The sequence below is a fragment of the Macrotis lagotis genome, chromosome 1, assembly GCF_037893015.1.
Source record: "Macrotis lagotis isolate mMagLag1 chromosome 1, bilby.v1.9.chrom.fasta, whole genome shotgun sequence".
Classification (NCBI taxonomy): domain Eukaryota; kingdom Metazoa; phylum Chordata; class Mammalia; order Peramelemorphia; family Peramelidae; genus Macrotis; species Macrotis lagotis.
This window is the reverse complement of record NC_133658.1, coordinates 126,748,164-126,766,867: the sequence shown is the minus strand read 5'-3', so window position 1 is coordinate 126,766,867 and position 18,704 is coordinate 126,748,164. Positions and strand designations below refer to the sequence as shown.

Genomic DNA, 18,704 nt, shown 5'->3' with positions numbered 1-18,704 from the left:
TAGGCATTGTGATCATACTAAGTTAATTTTCCATTTATATTAATGTCAATTGCCCAATAATCATTTACAAATCTACAGCGATTTTTATACCTGATTATTCTAATAGAAAATAAGTAAATCAGATCACAGCTTTAGAATGAAAAATGATTTCAACCATCAGTCCAACTCCTTCCTTTCACAGATATGGAAAAGGGAGCCCAGAGAAGTGAATTCAAACACAGAAGAACCTGCAACCCTAGACTCAGAGGGCAGGATCCTACACCATGTCTATATACTAACTTAAGATTCTTTCATGGGAGCTTTTAATCCAACAATGTTAATAAATTTTGTTTATGTGTAGGCACTAAGAAGGTAAATGTCATCTTATATGGATGATAGGTAGGTTAAATTCAAAATTTTATTAAATAAAGACACTATAGTTTAATATACTTGAAGTTGTATCACAGGCAACACAAAGTCAAATGTGAATACAACTGAAACAGTTTAAGGAATTGGCTCTCTCAAGAGTTAAAAATTCAATATTATTTAAACAGTCAAGTCAATAAGTCAATCACTGTGTGCCAAGCCAGTGCTAGGTGCTGGGGGAACAGTGTTGCTTTTATTGTTAACACACATAGTTTGCCAAGCTATGGTCAAAATGCAGACTGAGGCTGGTGGTTCTGCATTTAATACATGATCCAATACCCTTTTCTCATTTCAAGAAGCCCTGGTTCTGCTGAGAATCCTGCCCTACCAATATAGGCCCAAACTCTTGCATTCAAACATCTCCTTGCTATGACAATATTACCTAGGCAGTCAATTCTGGTATGAAACTCTCCTAAATTAAATGGACTGGTTTCAGATACTAGATAATAAATACAGTCTCATCAGCTGGCTTTCCTTGCCTTATAAGACCTGCCCAAGCTGAAGTCCCACTAATTTGGTCTCAAAACTAAAAACTCAAGAGTTACTTCCTTATCATAATGAAATGAAAGACAGGAAAATATCACTTCATTCTACACAACTATCTCCAAGAAGGATACTTGAAATAGGTCTAAAAATAAAAACAACTCCAATTTTAATGCATGACTCAAACTAGAAAACTTTAGTCATTTAAGTACTAGTTAGTCATTGACACTTCTACCTAGGCATATAAATTATTTTTTTTCTATGACACAGAGTCACAATGAAGAACACTCTAATGCATTCTCCATTAGCATCATTATCTGCAAATATAAATTTTGTTTTTTGGAAAATAGTGGTTTCCTTTTATTAACTTATATGTTCCTCAGTACAAAGCACAAAAGCTGTACCATAGTCAGTACTTAACTACTTGTTGACTGACTGATTGTTGCTCTTGAGAGCATTATAACTTAGGAATATAGTTGTCTGTAAACAGAGTATCATATAGCTTCCTTTATAGAAATTTAAGGCATAGAACTAACAGAAGCTGACATTAATATAACTGATTATACAAAGCAAAATATGTACGTATGTATGTATATATATATATATACTTATATATAAAATTTCATTTGAAATTCAAAGCAATATTGTAAGATTAGTAATAATATGATAGCTTTCCAGTTAGCCTTAGAGTCTCAAAGATATGAAGCTCTAACACATGGTATCATAGAAAAATCGCTAGTTCTTGAGAGTCAGAAGACTTGGGTTCAAATTCTAATGCTGATGCTTACTACAACTATTACTCTGTAACCTTGAGCCAGATACTTAATTTCTCTGGGTCTGTTTCCACATCTGTAAAAATGAAGAGATCAGAAGTCTGGTGGCCTCTGAGATCTCCTCAACTCTAGTTCAGTGATCCATTGTATACTAACCAGGTGACCTTGACTAAGTCCCTTAACCTCTCAGGAACCCCAGTAACTATGTAAAACTAAATTACTAAAGAGCTGCATTGGTGGGGACTAATTCTATACCACAAGTTCCCTTCATGGATGATACAGCAGACCTAGCACTTCACTTCCCAACTTAAAACTATACTTATTTTTAAAATGAGGAAACTGAATCTTGTATCTCCAACTGAATTGTCCATGATCTCACACTACTAAGTGCTAAAGCTGAGGTTGGACTAACTATTGTGAATATCATTTACATCTTTTAATGACTCAGAAATTCCTCAGGACTCCGTATTCATATGAATGTTATTAATATTGTAAAATACACTCAATACAAACTGTATAAGGTGTTTCTACAGTCTAAATTTGTACCAAATTAAAACAAACCCTGCAATTTAGATTGTAGAGAAAACTCTGCTTACTTAAAACTGTAGCTGATTTTTTATTCCTCAAAAAGGAATTCTATCTCCTATCTCCATGACTTTGCCACTCCCCTGTCTAGAACATACTCTCTTCTTATCTCCACCTCATAAAATCTCTCACTTCCTTAATGATTAAATCCAAATATTATCTCCTTGAAGCCTTTTCTAATACCCACCACCGCTAATTCCTTCCTCCTAAGCTACCTTGTACTTAACTAGTTTATATATATATATATATATATGTATATATATATATGTATGTATATATATATATCCGCTTCCTATTTATTCTACATATGTGTCTCCCATTTGTCTCTCATGATGAAATATAATCTCTTGAGAGTAGGAATTATTTCACTCTTTATATCTGTATCTGCAAAGAGGTAGGTACACAGCAGGAATATGATTGATTTTCCAGTTTTTAAAAAAAATTAACACAAGAATATATTAACTAGCCTAAAAGCACTGTCAGAAGAATCACAACCTAAGAGTACAAACTTCTAAAAGACAGGCCTGGGCACAAACCATTTTTTCCTTGCCATTCTGAAGGTTGTCTTTTTTCATTTCAGTACTTTGTGTTCTACATTAATATGTGTTGAGAACATTATCAAAATGATCTCATTATCCTCAGCACACAAAAAGGTGGTTCAAATTTAATCTGGCACCCTGTCAAGTAGAACATAATAGTAGCTAATGGTAATTTGGGGGAAACTGTTTCAATCAATTCAGAACAAAGTCATATGGGCAATACAAAATAGAATTTTGTTGAATAAATTCCATCAAAAATGCATTGTTGGAGGTGGGGCGGCTAGGTGGAGCAGTGGATAGAGCACCAGCCCTGGAGTCAGGAGCACCTGAGTTCAAATCCGACCTCAGACACTTAATAATTACCTAGCTGTGTGGCCTTGGGCAAACCACTTAACCCCATTGCCTTGCAAAAAAAAAAAAAAAAAGCATTATTGACAAAGAATAGTCCATTTCAGTATAATTGATTGTCAGGTTGTCTTAAATACTGACAAAGTTTCTATTCAAGATGCTTAGGTTCTCAAAGGCCATCCCAGCCAAACACTGAAAGGTCTTCAAGTAGGAGCCACGGATCAATGAACATTTATGAAGTACCTACCAGGTTCTACACTGTGCTGAACTCCAAGGACAAGTACAATGAAAGAACTCCCTGATCAAAATTAGTTCACTTCCTGATGTCGTAGATGAATGAGTACATGTATAAATGAACAAAAACTCAGAGATGCCTGTGATTTCATTATTATATAGGACCTGGTGAGGAACTTCCTCTACTAGAACAGATCAGCATCTTCTCTGTGACTTCAAGTGTCAGAGCTGCCTAAACCACTGTCAAGTTAAGTGACTTATCCAGGGTTGCATAGATGGCAGGTGTCAGTCACAACTTGAACCCAGGTCTTGCTAGTTCTGAGGCTGGCTCTCTAAGCATTGCAACAGTGATGTAAAATTTAAATAGCAATGGGAGAGTTTTGAGGCTACAAGGCCCATGGGTTCTTCACTATCTTATGCTAACTCTCTCAAATATAGGTAGTTAAAAATTTTTTTGTAAATATAAAGTTTTTAACACTAAAGTAGCTTTTGAGGGAAAGCACTAGCAGTTGAGTTATCAGGAAAGAGGGATTCAACCCACAGGGGCTTGCATTTAATGGATTTTCTATCTCCATGACATTTTCTATCTTGAAAGAATCCAGGATGTCCAGTGACAGAGGTGAAGAAGGAATGGCTTTTAAGAAATAGGGAACAGGAAAGCTACTAGAGAGGTGATACACATGTGAAGATCAGCATGTAGACCAGCACAATTGGCTGATAAATTACATGAAGGAAAGGAAAGCGAGAGAAAACAGGATACATAGGAAGGGGGCAGGTACTGAAGAGCTCAAAAAGTCAAATAAAGGTTTCTCCCAACTGTAATGTCCTTTTAAAGTCTGCATTATAAAACTACCTGATTTAAACAATCAAAGTTAAAGTTCATGAAAAAGAGTAATATTTTTCCCCAGTTAGTCAAGTGGAAAATAACAACTATCAAAAAAAAAAGTATTGCTCATTTTGGGTGTGAAAAAAATACTAGACCAAGAGTCTAGAAACCTAAGTTCTAGGCCAGTAATTGTGTAAAAATGATTGTAAATAACAAGCTTTTTAATTCCCCTGAGACTGCTTCTTCAACTGTAAAATAAGGCTTTGGACTAGATCATTTCTAAGGACCTTGAGAGCTCAAAAATTCACCAACTCTGTTATTATGGTAATAAAGCAATGGGATTGTTCAGACTGTTACTATAATGTTTCCATTTCTTACTACGCTGAAATCTGCAAGGTCAACCCTATAAAAAAATGAATCTTGGCATGCTACATCTTTAACTAAAGTAACTGTCAGCAAATGAAAAGTGAAAACTTAGCAGTATGGGTCATTTCCTTAGGTTTTTAATTTATATTAATATGACAAAAATTAGCATCATAGTTGTAATAGAAAGAAATGCCTTGTTTCAACAAAACACAAAACAATAACATGTTTTTAAACTAGTCTTTGTGTGAACTTCTAAAATTTTTTTAATATTAAAGGTTGAAAATTATGATTAACTAACATTAACAAATAGATTCTTACAGAAGAATTTAAGTGATGTTTAATTTAAAATGTCTATTAGTAGCAGAAAGATAAATTTACCTTCCTGGGAAAATGGTACCTCAAGGTTTTGAACATTTAGATCCCCTTGAACCATCCAAGCTGGGAGGATTCGTTTCCTCTGGACAGAGTATGGTTTCTCACTATATTTTGCAGGAAAAAGCTGAAAAAACATTTATTTCATAAAATTAGATGTTATGTGGATATGTGATGTCATCAAGATGAAGAATCCAGCCTGAATGGGAGTTCCCTTTGATTATAGGATCTGATGCAGGTCTTACTGATTCTGACTCCCAATATTCTAACTTCCACACTACATTCATACTGCCTCTCTTGGTAATACTACTTGTAAATAATTCACTGAAACAACTACATTTTTTTTAGGTTTTTGCAAGGCAAATGAGGTTAAGTGGCTTGCCCAAGGTCACACAGCTAGGTAATTATTAAGTGTCTGAGACTGGATTTGAACCCAGGCACTCCTGACTCCAAGGCTAGTGCTTTATCCACTACGCGACTAGCCGCCCCCAACAACTACATTTGTAAATTCAGAATAAGTGATTTCATATAGAACCATCATTAAATAAACCATTATTAACTATTCAGGAGTTGCTAAATGTTTTGTTTACCTTTGAAATATTAAAAGATAAGTTTGAAAAGCAGATCAAATACAGAACCCATATTGCCTCGCTGATCATAACTAATTCTACTTTTCTCCTGTCCAATCAAAAGAACTTCTAAAAATCAGATTAAATCTTAAAACTTGCTCACCAAATTATTCTGAGATATAGTGACTGGCATGGCTGCTTCTGCTGTTTCCTCTGGTTCTGAGCACTGGCTTGGATTATTAATATGTTTGGTACAATGTGACAGTGATACCTCTGGAGATTGAGCACATTCAGTAGTAACAGGAAAATTATTTACAAGGGATGTGGATGATTCATGGAATAGATTATTTCCATCAAGCACCTGACTATTTCTATAAAGTAAAATTTCATTTGTTAGTTAATTAAGAGCTAAGAAACTTATACCATTATAAAACAGGATTTTAACTACTATGCTATAAATAGAGTATTTTTAGAATCAACTGCCAAGCATTATGGATCATTCTCTCAAACAATGTTCAAAAGCCAATACTGTATGGTATTAATATAATAATATTTGGAAATATTTGCAAACTTTAAAGCACTATACAAATACTGTTGTTGCTACACACTAGGAACATACAGACAAAAACATGCCTGCCTTAAGGAGCTTATATTCTATTGAGAAAATAACATGTGGATAAAAAAAGTACATATAAATAGGTTCAAACCAAATACAAAATAATTCAAAGGGTATGACGCAGCACTTGCAGGAAGGGGTGGTTGTGAAGGATAGGCTTCCTGTAAGAGATGACCCATGAGCTAAGTCTTGAAGAAAGTGAAAAATTCTAAGAGGGAAAAGTACAGAAGTACAATGAAAGACAGTCTGTATTGTGGCAGAGAGACAGGAGATGGAATGCTACAAAGGGTACAAGTAGACCAGTTAACCTGTAACATAGAGTACATAAAAGAGCTATGTACAATAAGCCCAGAAAGATCAGCAGGAACTAGATTATGTAGATCTTTAAATAGTCTGAGGAATATATACTTTTAGAGACAGTCCAAAGGAACTCCTTAAGCAGTATACATAAAACATTCTTAATTATAACATAAAGCAATGGTAAACAAGAACTGATTTATGAAACTGTATTTTCATACAATTTTCAGGAACAGCTCTAAAGTTAATCTAGGAACAAGTAGGAGAAATCTAGAATGGTGAAATAGTATCAGAACAAAAACAATGCAATAAATTATATTTTGAAAGACAGTTAAAATAAAATTGAATAGTGAAATTAAAAATCAAAACAGGAAATATAACAGAAAAAAGGAGAAATTAAAATTTGTAGAAAAGACAAATGTGATAAAGTATACAAAATTAAGAAAAGAATTGATTTTAACATTTTAAAGGGATGGAAATTTGGTAGCCCATTTTTATTAACAATGTATAAATTCAATATTCCCACTAATTTTCTGAATAATATTTGCAATAATAGGACTCCCTACAGGGGCATAAATAGCTCATACTTGTTTAACAAGAATAAAAAAAAAATTTTCCCCAAAAGCAATCCAAGCAAAAACTAAAAAATTAATTTCAAATGCAACAAATAGAAAATTCTTCATGAAGTGGAACTATGAACATAAGAACACAAACATGTGAACATAAGACCGAAAACCTACTCTATCAGAAAATTTATTTTACTATTATCCTAAAATGAAAAGAACTAGAAAAAATAATAAATTCTCTGAATAAGGAAAATAAAATGGGTGACTTAAGTTTCTTTTAAATAGGCTTACAGATAAACATACAAAAATTACTGGTCTAATATGGTATTTGTAAAGTTCACCATTCCTTTCTACATTCTTTCTTTCACAAAATACTAGCTAATACTCCAATCTAAAAAAAAAATACAGCAGTAATGTTTTGAGTCTTATTTTCAGTTTTAATTAAAATATTTACTTTTCATAGATCCCAAGCCCCAATACTATTCTCCCTGACTCTGGACCTGTTTTAATTTGTATAGATACACTAAAGACTACCAAATGCAACATAATTTTAAAATTAAAGATTTTTAATAACTTCAGTTGGTTATATTGGGAGATTTCAATATCTTCTTGATCTCCTCAAGCACTTATTAGAACACGATTTTTGGAGTTCAGTTCATGTAGGGCAAAAAAGTGGTTTCTTAATGTTTCATGTCAGCAGATGATTCATTTATTTAGAAACAGTAACCCATTAGCAACTGAGCTATTTATTTAGAAATAGTAACCCATTTCAATTTGGTTATTAAAATATACTCAGCTTAAAAAACTGTAGGAAAGCTCATACTTTTTGAAAGGTAAGATGTACTGTCCCCAAGAGGAGATGAGTACCAATTTTAAAAATACACAAACTAAGTAAAGTTAATTCACTTAACTGAAATATTAAAAACATGCTTAATCCCTCAAAAGCAAAACTAAGAGGAACTGATAGAAGTTTGCAGACAGGTTTGAGGGGGGGAACTTCATAATTATTAAATCATTTTTAAAATAGTAAATTCTGCTTGGGGACGTAGAGGTTTCCTAACCAGCAATCTTGCAAGTGAAAGGCGGATGATCACTCACTGAAGATGATTTAGTCAGGAACAAGATGGTCATCAATGGTCCTTTAAAACCCAAATCACATGAATCTTTTCTGCTGTAGAGTTTTCTTCATTCCTTCATAAAGGCTCAGAATATGAATTTTAAACTACACTGAATATCTGATTTTTACTAGTTTCTTATTTCCTCAGTTTTTCTATTCTATTGTTTTTAGGGCAAGGGATGAAAGACAAAGTGTGCCCAGGTTATACAAAGAAAGAGAAGAGTTTTGACATTTAAAAGGCAAAATACAAAGGAGGGAAATATTTGTTCCAATGAAGTCAATTTAGCTTTTGATTCTTGGTTTCAGACTTGGCTGTTTACCTAAAAATAAATCTATTCTTAAGACGATGGTAAACACAAATCACAGATAAACTTCATAACTTTTTTAGGCAGTACAACTGTTCAAAAAGTCAAAGGTTTTCTAGGGAAAAAAATCTCCGAAAAGCACTTGATTTCTAGTGCAGGTTAATCTTAGATCTTAATCATTAAGTATTTATGGGTTTAACATCTATAAATGAGAATGTATAGCAGAGCATTCTTTACTCTCATCAAATCATAAGATCTTACCGTAAAGTGCATTCCATTTCAAAATGTGTAGAAAAAACGTGGAAAATATATTTATCAACTAATAAGGAAAAACTATCTCCAGGATTCAACCAATGCCATTTATTTATCTCCAATGGCAATAGCTGGTTCTTTTCAGAAGATTGATAAAAACAAGGATTTATATGAATCTGTCAAACAGAAAAATAACAATAAAGAATATGCTATAATTTCCTTAGAATCAATTGTCACTTCTTAATAGTATGCCAAAATAAAACTATATATAGAAAAAGATATAGCATTCAAACAGATTATAATTTAGCTATAAAGTTGACCTTAAATATTGTCAAATATAACAAACTGATCATATCATCATATATAACTATATATATATATATATATGTGTATATGTATGTGTATATGTATATGTATATGTATGTATATGTATACGTATACGTATACGTATATGTATATGTATATGTATATGTATATTTCAGTCAAATCTGACTCTTAGTGACCCTATTAGAGGTTTTCTTGGCAAAAATACTGGAGTGGTTTGACATTATATACTTGCCCATAAAAAAAATTTAAATAAAAAGAATTTCTACTTTTATCCTACTGCTTCCCTCTCTTAATATGCATGAGAGTCAGTCAGATAGCTTTCAGACTTATTAAAAGTCATTTCACATGTCAACATATTAAAGACTTAAAACTGGTTATTATCTTTTTTCAATTTTTTTTATTGTGAGCTTAACAAACAGCAAATATTTCCATAAACAATGTAGAACATAAAAGAACATTGTACATAAAGGTATGAATTTCTGTTACATTCAACTGTTGAACTTTTCAAGTATATGTAAATTCAATACATTTAGTATATATTAAATTTAATATATTATAATAAATTAAATTCTTAGTGATTAGTTTTTTCCTCTCTACAATGTGACCAGCATTTTTTAAATTGTTCTCTAGCTTTAGCTTACTTCACCATGCATCAGCTTATGCAAGTCTTACCAAATTTTTCTAAAAACAATTACTTTTGTCATTTCTTAAAATAAAATACTATTCTAGTCCATTTATATATCATAATTTGTCCAACCATTCCTCAACTGACAGGGAACCATTCTTTGTTATAATAAAAAGAATCACTATAAGTATCTTGTATATGAGTCTTTTTATAATTTGGTTTCTTTGAGGTAAAATAGTAAGTAGTTGGTTAAAGATTATGCTCAGAGTAGTAACTTTTAAGTACAGATTCTAATTACTTTCCAAAATGGTTGAACAAGTTCACAATTCCAATAGAGAATAAATGTACCTGTTTTTACTAAAACACCACCAGCAATTACCATTTTCCTTTTTGGTTATCTTTAGTAACCTAATCAGTGTGAAACTCAAGAGTTTTTTTAATTTGTATCTCTCTTTTAAAGATTTAGAGCAAGTTTTCATGTCTAACGATACTTTGGATATACTTAAGAAATGTCTGTGTTAAAGAGAATAATAGAAGGTTTAAAAATCGATTTAATAAAAAATAAGTTTTTGAACAATGGGACAACTCACTTAACCCCACTGCCTTACATAAATAAAATTAAAACAAGTTAGGTAACTGAGGGGAGAAAACGGTAACTACTTTCTCTGATAAAAGTCTAATAATATCCAAGATATATAAGGAGCTGATTCAAAGATATTAAAAATAAGAGCCATTGCCAATAAATAAATGGTCAAAGGATATAAACAGGCAGTTCCCAAAGGAAGAAATAAAAGTTGTTAAAAATTGTATGAAAAAAAAAAGCTAAGAGGAAATTCCTGGTAAACAGTCTCAATCTTTTTTGACAAGTCTAAGATGAAGCTTTCAGCATCAAGGGTGGGGAAAAATATGAAAACAACAACAACAGAAAACAATTTTTTTAACGTAAAAAGCTATTATAGTGGCAGGAAAGAACCAAGACTCAGAAGAAAAGAATAGTAAGAAAACAGCTACCTAAAAAATGCTTTTAGAAAAATGCTAATTGGACTAAACCTAACAAGAAAGTTAAAGAGAAGTTAAAGAAAGCAATAAGAATGATGCAGGAAAAACTGGACAAAGAAATAAAAGTGATGCAAGAACGTTGTGTGCCAGCCAGCTAACTTATACTTTACTCATAGCCTATTATTATTTCACTCAGTCCAACTGTAGTCAAGGTCTCAAGCGAATATTAAAGATGGGGACAAACATGGCAAGTTCTTCTTTAATTACCCAAATGCAAGGGCTTAAATACCCTTTAATCCCTGGTTTACTCCCAATTCAAGTGGCATTCTTTAAGTGGCCAATGAAACAAGGCCCCTGTACTCATGGACAGCAGGTGATAAAAGTTTACTTCCTCAGGCTAGCACTCCCATACAATGCTGCTATCACAGACCTAGTGTTTACACACAATGTTCCAGGAAGTGACAAAACATAAAGAAAGGATGAGAAGATCTGGAAAGCCTACCCAGGTGAGTAGGCCACAGTATACTGGGCAAGAGGACCTTTAGGTCATTCCCAGTCACACAATGACCATCCTGTGACCTTCAACAATCTCTTACACAAGAAACTGATGAATAAAGAATTAACAGCTTGGTAAAAGAGGAACAAAAAATATTGAAGAAAATAATTTAAAAATTAGAATTAGGCAAATGGAAGAATAAAAGTTCAAAGAATGAAAAAACATAAGAAAATGTAAAATATCAAAATATCTCAGAAAAACAACTAACCTAGAAAGGAGATCAAGGAGAGATAATTTAAGAATGATTAAGTAACTGAAAGCTATGATCAAAGAAAGAGCCTAGACATCATCTTTCAAAAAATTATTGAAGAAAACTACCTTGATATCTTAGATTCAAAGTCTAAATAGAAACTGAAAGAATCCTTAATCGTTACCCTGAAAGAGATCCTGAAAGGAAAACTCTCAGGAATACTATAGCCAAATTTCAGAGCTCCCAAGTCATAGGGAAAATATTTTAAGCAGTCAGAAAAAAAAACATTCAAATATCATGAGGCCACAGTCAAGATATATAAAATTTATTCAAATGAAAAATGTGGAAGACTTAGAATATGATATTCTAGAAGGGAAGAAACTATAATTACAACTATAATAACTTGCCCAACAAAACAGAATGTAAACCTTCAGGAGAAAAATGGATATTTAATAAAGTAAAGAACTTTCAAGTACTCTTGATGAAAAGACCAAATTGACTTGAAAATTTAACATTCAAATAGAAGTTTTAAAAAATACAAAAAAATAAACATGAAAGAGTAATCATAACAGAATTAATAAAGTTAAAATATCTACATTTCTATATGGGAAGATGATACATGTAACTCTGAAGGATTTTATCATTATTAGGGCAATTAAAAGCAGTGTACATAAAGGGCATCGGTGTGAAAATATTTTGTTGAAATGATCTCTCAAAAATTGAAGGGGTGAAAAAAAAAGGATGCACTGGAAGAAAGGGTAAAGGAAAAGCAGAATAGGGAAAATTTTCTCACATAAAAGAGATATATAAAGAGGACTATGGAGGGAGAATTGGAGGTGGGGAAATGAGCAATGCTTGAACCTCATTCTCATAGGAATTGGTTCAAAGAAAGAGGATTGTATACATATACTCAACTTGTGTATTGAATTGTAAATTACCCAATAAGGACATAGGAGGGAAAGGGGACAAGAGAAAGAAAAAGGATACTTAAAAGGGAGAACAGATTAAGAAACACAGTGTTAGAAGCAAAACTGTCCTTCATTCTTGAAGAAGACCATGACAAAAAGGGAGATGATGCCAAACATATGATTTGGATTTGTCTGAGGAGGGAGCTGTGCTAAGTACAAGCCTCACTTTCACCCCAAGAGCCATCTGGGTCCAGTGGCCAGATATGACTCAGGATGACTGGAGATGGCCTTGGATGTGAGGCAATCAGGGTTAAGTGACTTGCCCAAGTCAGCTAGTAAGTATCAAGGTTTTGAGGCTGGAGCTTTTCAAGAGGAACAGTATAAAAAAGAGAGAGAGAGAGGGAGACACAGAAGAAATTTGAATTGAGGGAAATACAGTTGGTGATCATAATGTAATTGGGATGAGTTCACCCACAAAATGGAAGCAAGGAGTAAAATAGATTAGAAACCAAAATCCAACAATTTGATTTTACAAGAAGCACATTTGAAAACAGAAATTGGTATACAATGTTAAAATAAAGGGCTGGAGCAGAATTGAATATATTTCAGCTGAAGTAAAAAAGGTGGGAGGTAGTAATCATGATCTCAGAAAGAGCATTAACAAAAATTTTTGTTGTTCAGTCATATTCAACTCTTCATGACTCCATGGACCACAGCACACCTTTCTATCTTCCACTATCTTTACAAGTCTGTCAAAGTTCACCTTCATGTTTCCATGACACCTTCTCTCCATCTCATCCTCTTCCATCCCTTTTTGCTTTGGTTTTCTATCTTTCTTTTTTTGTTTGTTTGTTTTTTATTTTTATTAAAGATATTTTTTGAGTTTTACAATTTTCCCCCAATCTTGCTTCCCTCCCCCACCCCCACCCCACAGATAGCACTCCATCAGTCTTTACTTTGTTTCCATGTTTTATCTTGATCCAATTTGGGTGTGATGAGAGAGAAATCATATCCTTAAAGAGAACAGAATTCTCAGAGGTAACAAGATCAGACAATAAGATATCTGGTTTTTTTTTCCCCAAGTTAAAGGGAATAGTACTTGTACTTTGTTCAAACTCCACAGCTCCTTATCTGGATACAGATGGTACTCTCCTTTGCAGACAGCCCAAAATTGTTCCCAATTGTTGCACTGATGGAATGAGCGAGTCCTTCAAGGTTGAACATCACTCCCATGTTGCTGTTAGGGTGTACAGTGTTTTTCTGGTTCTGCTCATCTCACTCACCATCATCAGTTCATGCAAATCCCTCCAGGTTTCCCTGAAATCCCATCCCTCCTGATTTCTAATAGAACAGTAGTGTTCCATGACATACATATACCACAGTTTGCTAAGCCATTCCCCAATTGAAGGACATTTACTGGATTTCCAATTCTTTGCCACCACAAACAGGGCTGCTATAAATATGTTTGTACAAGTAATGTTTTTACCCTTTTTCCTCATCTCTTCAGGGTATAGACCCAGTAGTGGTATTGCTGGGTCAAAAGGTATGCACATTTTTGTTGCCCTTTGGGCATAGTTCCAAATAGCTCTCCAGAAGGGTTGGATGAGTTCACAGCTCCACCAACAGTGTAAGAGTGTCCCAGATTTCCCACATCCCTTCCAACAATGATCATTATCCTTCCTGGTCATACTGGCCAATCTGAAAGGTGTGAGGTGGTACCTCAGAGAAGCTTTAATTTGCATTTCTCTAATAATTAATGATTTAGAGCATTTTTTCATATGGCTATGGATTACTTTGATCTCCTCATCTGTAAATTGCCTTTGCATATCCTTTGACCATTTGTCAATTGGGGAATGGTTTTTTGTTTTAAAAATATGACTCAGTTCTCTATATATTTTAGAAATGAGTCCTTTGTCAGAATCATTAGTTGTAAAGATTGTTTCCCAATTTACTACTTTTCTTTTGATCTTGATTACATTGGTTTTATCTGTGCAAAAGCTTTTTAATTTAATGTAACTGAAATCATCTAATTGGTTTTTAGTGATGTTCTCCAACTCTTCCCTAGTCATAAACTGTTCCCCTTTCCATAGACCTGACAGGTAGACTAGTCCTTGATCTTCTAATTTGCTTATAGTATTGTTTTTTATGTCTATGTCCTGTAACCATTTGGATCTTATCTTGGTAAAGGGTGTGAGGTGTTGGTCTAATCTACTTTTCTTACATACTAACTTCCAATTATCCCAGCAGTTTTTATCAAAGAGGGAGTTTTTATCCCAATGGCTGGACTCTTTGGGTTTATCAAACAGCAGATTACTATAATCCTCTCCTGCTTTTACACCTAGTCTATTCCACTGGTCCACCACTCTATTTCTTAGCCAAAACCAAACAGTTTTGATGACTGATGCTTTATAATATAATTTTAGATCGGGTAGTGCTAAGCCACCTTCGTTTGCATTTTTTTTCATTAAGCTCCTGGCAATTCTTGACTTTTTATTTCTCCAATATGAATTTACTTACAATTTTTTCTAACTCATTAAAGTAATTTTTTGGAATTTTGATTGGTAGGGCACTAAACAGATAGCTTAGTTTTGGTAGAATTGTCATTTTTATTATATATTAGCTCTACCTATCCATGAGCAGTTGATATTTGCCCAGTTATTTAAATCTGATTTAATTTGTGCGAGAAGTGTTTTATAATTGTTTTCAAAAAGATTCTGAGTCTGTCTTAGCAAATAGACTCCCAAATATTTTACACTGTCTGAGGTTACTTTGAATGGGATTTCTCTTTCTAGCTCTTCCTGCTGTTTCTTGCTAGACATATATAGAAAAGTTGAGGAATTATGAGGGTTTATTTTATAACCTGCAACTTTGCTAAAATTGCTAATTGTTTCCAGTAGTTTTTTAGATGATTTCTTGGGATTCTCTAGGTAGACCATCATGTCATCTGCGAAGAGTGAGAGTTTTGTCTCTTCCTTCCCAATTCTAATTCCTTCAAGTTCTTTTTCTTCTCTAATTGCTGATGCTAACATTTCTAATACAATATTGAATAGTAGTGGTGATAATGGGCACCCTTGTTTGACCCCTGATCTTATTGGGAATGGCTCTAGCCTCTCCCCATTGAATATAATGCTTGTTGGTGGTTTCAAATAGATACTGCTAATTATTTTAAGGAATAGTCCATTTATTCCTACACTCTCTAGTGTTTTTAATAGGAATGGATGCTGTATTTTGTCAAAAGTTTTTTCAGCATCTATTGATATGATCATATGATTTCTGATAGGTTTGCTGTTGATATAATTGAGTATACTAACAGTTTTCCTAACATTGAACCATCCCTGCATTCCTGGAATAAATCCTACTTGATCATAATGCATTATCCTTGTGATGACTTGTTGTAGTCGTTTTGCTAAGATTTTATTTAGGATTTTTGTATCTATATTCATCAGGGAAATAGGTCTATAATTTTCTTTCTCTGTTTTAACTCTTCCTGGTTTAGGTAACAATACCATGTTGGTCTCATAGAAAGAGTTAGGCAGAGTTCCATCTTTCCTTATTTTTCCAAAGAGTTTATATAGGATTGGAACCAATTGTTCCTTAAATGTTTGGTAGAATTCACTTGTGAATCCATCTGGCCCTGGAGATTTTTTTTTAGGGAGTTCAATAATGGCTTGTTGAATTTCTTCTTCTGAGATAAGGTTGTTTAGGTATTTAATCTCTTCTTCATTTAACCTGGGCAACTTATATTTTTGTAAATATTCATCCATTTCACTTAGATTATCAAATTTATTGGCATAGAGTTGGGCAAAATAATTTTGAATTATTACTTTAATTTCCTGGTTTTCTATCTTTCAAATGAGTCCCATATTCTTATTATGTGTTAAAGTATTTAAGCTTCAGCGTAAGTATTTGGCCTTCCAATGAAGCCTTCCAGCCCGACCCAATTTTTTAAGTATTGTCTAATATGATCTCCTTGCTGTCCAAAAGATTCTTAAAAGTCTTCTCCAGCACCCTAATTCAAAGGTGTAGATTCTGTGATCTAAGCTTTTCTTATAGTCCAATTCTCACAGCCATAGGTTGATAGTGGGAAAAAACCATATGAACATTGGTCAGCATGGTGATGTCTTTGCTTTTGAGTATGTTGTCCAGATTTGCCATAGCTTTGCTTTAAAGGAGCATCTTTTAATATCGTGATTGCAGTCACCATCTGCAGTGATCTTTGAGTCCAAGAATATAAAATCTTACATTGCTTGCTTTTTCCTCCAGTTGCCAGAAATTAATGAGACCAGTTGTCAAGATCTTAGTTTTTGATGTTAAACTTCAAGCCAGCTTTTATACTCTCTTCCTGCACCCTTAAGAAGCTTCTCAATTATTCTTCATTTTCTGCTAGCAGAATGGTATCAACTATAAATCTAATATTTTTCCCAGCAAGTTTAATTCTGGTTTTTGATTCAGCCATCCTCACATTTCGCATGATATACTCTGCATAGAAGCTAAATAAAGTGACAATACACAGCCTTATTGTATTCCTTTACCAATCTTAAATCAAACAGTTGTTCTATGTTAGATTCTAACTGTTGCTTCTTTGCCCTCATACAAGTTTCTAAAGATCTGGTACTCTCATCTCTTTGAGGATTTGCCTGTGATCCACACAGTCAAAGGCATAAGAGTAGAGCAGAAGTAGATGTTTTTCTGGAATTCCCTTGCTCTCTGCAAAATCCAGCAAATGTTGGCAACTTGGTCTCTAGATCCTCTGTCAATTTGAAAACCAGCCTGCTCTTCTGATAAATCTCAGTTTACATATTGGGGAAATTTAACTTGCAGAATCTTAAGCATAATCTTGCTAGTGTTTGAAATGAACATAATTGTCCAATATTATCAGCCATGAAGCATTTCAATATTTTTTATAAGAAATTTCTCTGAAAATAGTCTCATTTCTCAAATATATATACTAAGTATGGAACCAGATGAAACTTATAAAAAAGAGCCATTCTTCAATTGAAAATGGTCAAAAGACACAAACAGAAAGTTTTCAGAAGAATTCAAAGCTACCAATAGCCCTACTGAAAAAACATCAAAATCTCTCTACATCATTAGTGATTAGAAAACTGTAAATTAAAACAATTCTGAGATATCTCCTCACTTCTATTAGAACTGACAAATGCAGGGGCGGCTAGGTGGTGTAGTGGATAAAGTACCAGCCTTGGAGTCAGGCGTACCTGGGTTCAAATCCAGTCTCAGGCACTTAATAATTACCTAGCTGTGTGGCCTTGGGCAGGCCACTTAACCCCATTTGCCTTGAAAAAAACCTAAAAAAAAAAAAAAAGAACTGACAAATGCTGAAGGGGACAGGGGACAAATAGGTACACTAATGAACTGCTAGTGGAGTAGTGAAATGATCCAACTATTTTAGAGAACAACTGGGAACTATGCCTAAAGGTCTAGAACTGCATAACTTTTGACTCAGTACTACAAAGAAAAAAAGACCTATATGTACAAAATATTTATAGCAGTTCATTTTGTATTGGCAAAGAATTGGAAACCAAGGGGACATTCATAAATTGGAAATTGTCAAAAAAGTTGAGACATATGATATGATGGAGAACTCCTGGGTTATGGGAAATGATAAGGGGAAGAGATTTCAGAAAAAAAAAGGGTAAACTTATATAAACTGATACAAAGTGAAATGAGAAGAATTGTGTGATCATTATGCAACAGCAATGTTGTAATAATGATTAACTATAAAAGACTTGGTTACTATGACCAATAAAATTGACTTCATCTCTACTTCATGAACATTTATTATGTGTCTACTATATATAAAGTATTGTATAAAAATGTTGGGGATAATAAACCTTTCTGGAGAGCAATTTGGAATTACACCCAAAGGTCAACAAAAATGTACATACCCTTTGATCCAGCAATACTACTACTGGGTCTATACCCTGAAGAGATTATGAAAAAGGATAAAAACATCACTTATACAAAAATATTCACAGCAGTCTTCTTTGTGGTGACAAAGAATTGGAAATTAAGTAAATGGCCTTCAATTGGGGAATGGCTTAACAAACTATGGTATATGTATGTCATGGAACACTACTGATCTATTAGAATCCAGGAGGGATGGGAATTCAGGTAAGCATGGAAGAATTTGCATGAACTGATGCTGAGAGAGATGAGCAGATCCAGAAAAACATTGTATACCCTAACAGCAACATGGGGGTGATGATCAACCTTGATGGACTTGCTCATTCCATCATTGCAACAATCAGGGACAATTTGGGATTATCTGTGATGTAGAATACTATCTGTATCCAGAGAAAGAATTGTGGAGTTTAAACAAAGATCAAAGACTATTACCTTTAATTTAGGGAAAAAACTGTTATCTTATTACGTAATTTTCTATCTCTTATACTTTATTTTTCTTCCTTAATGATATGATTTCTCTC

At 33.5% G+C, this 18,704-nt stretch overlaps 1 protein-coding gene across 1 annotated transcript in view; it reads right to left on the bottom strand.

The window, feature by feature from the left end:
• APLF (aprataxin and PNKP like factor) overlaps positions 1 to 18,704 on the bottom strand; it is a 63,552-nt gene that overhangs the window by 36,621 nt on the left and 8,227 nt on the right. Inside the window, 3 exon segments of the mRNA XM_074207610.1 lie at positions 4,938 to 5,058; positions 5,664 to 5,871; positions 8,663 to 8,829. Of these exon segments, the coding sequence (XP_074063711.1) occupies positions 4,938 to 5,058; positions 5,664 to 5,871; positions 8,663 to 8,829 (496 nt within the window).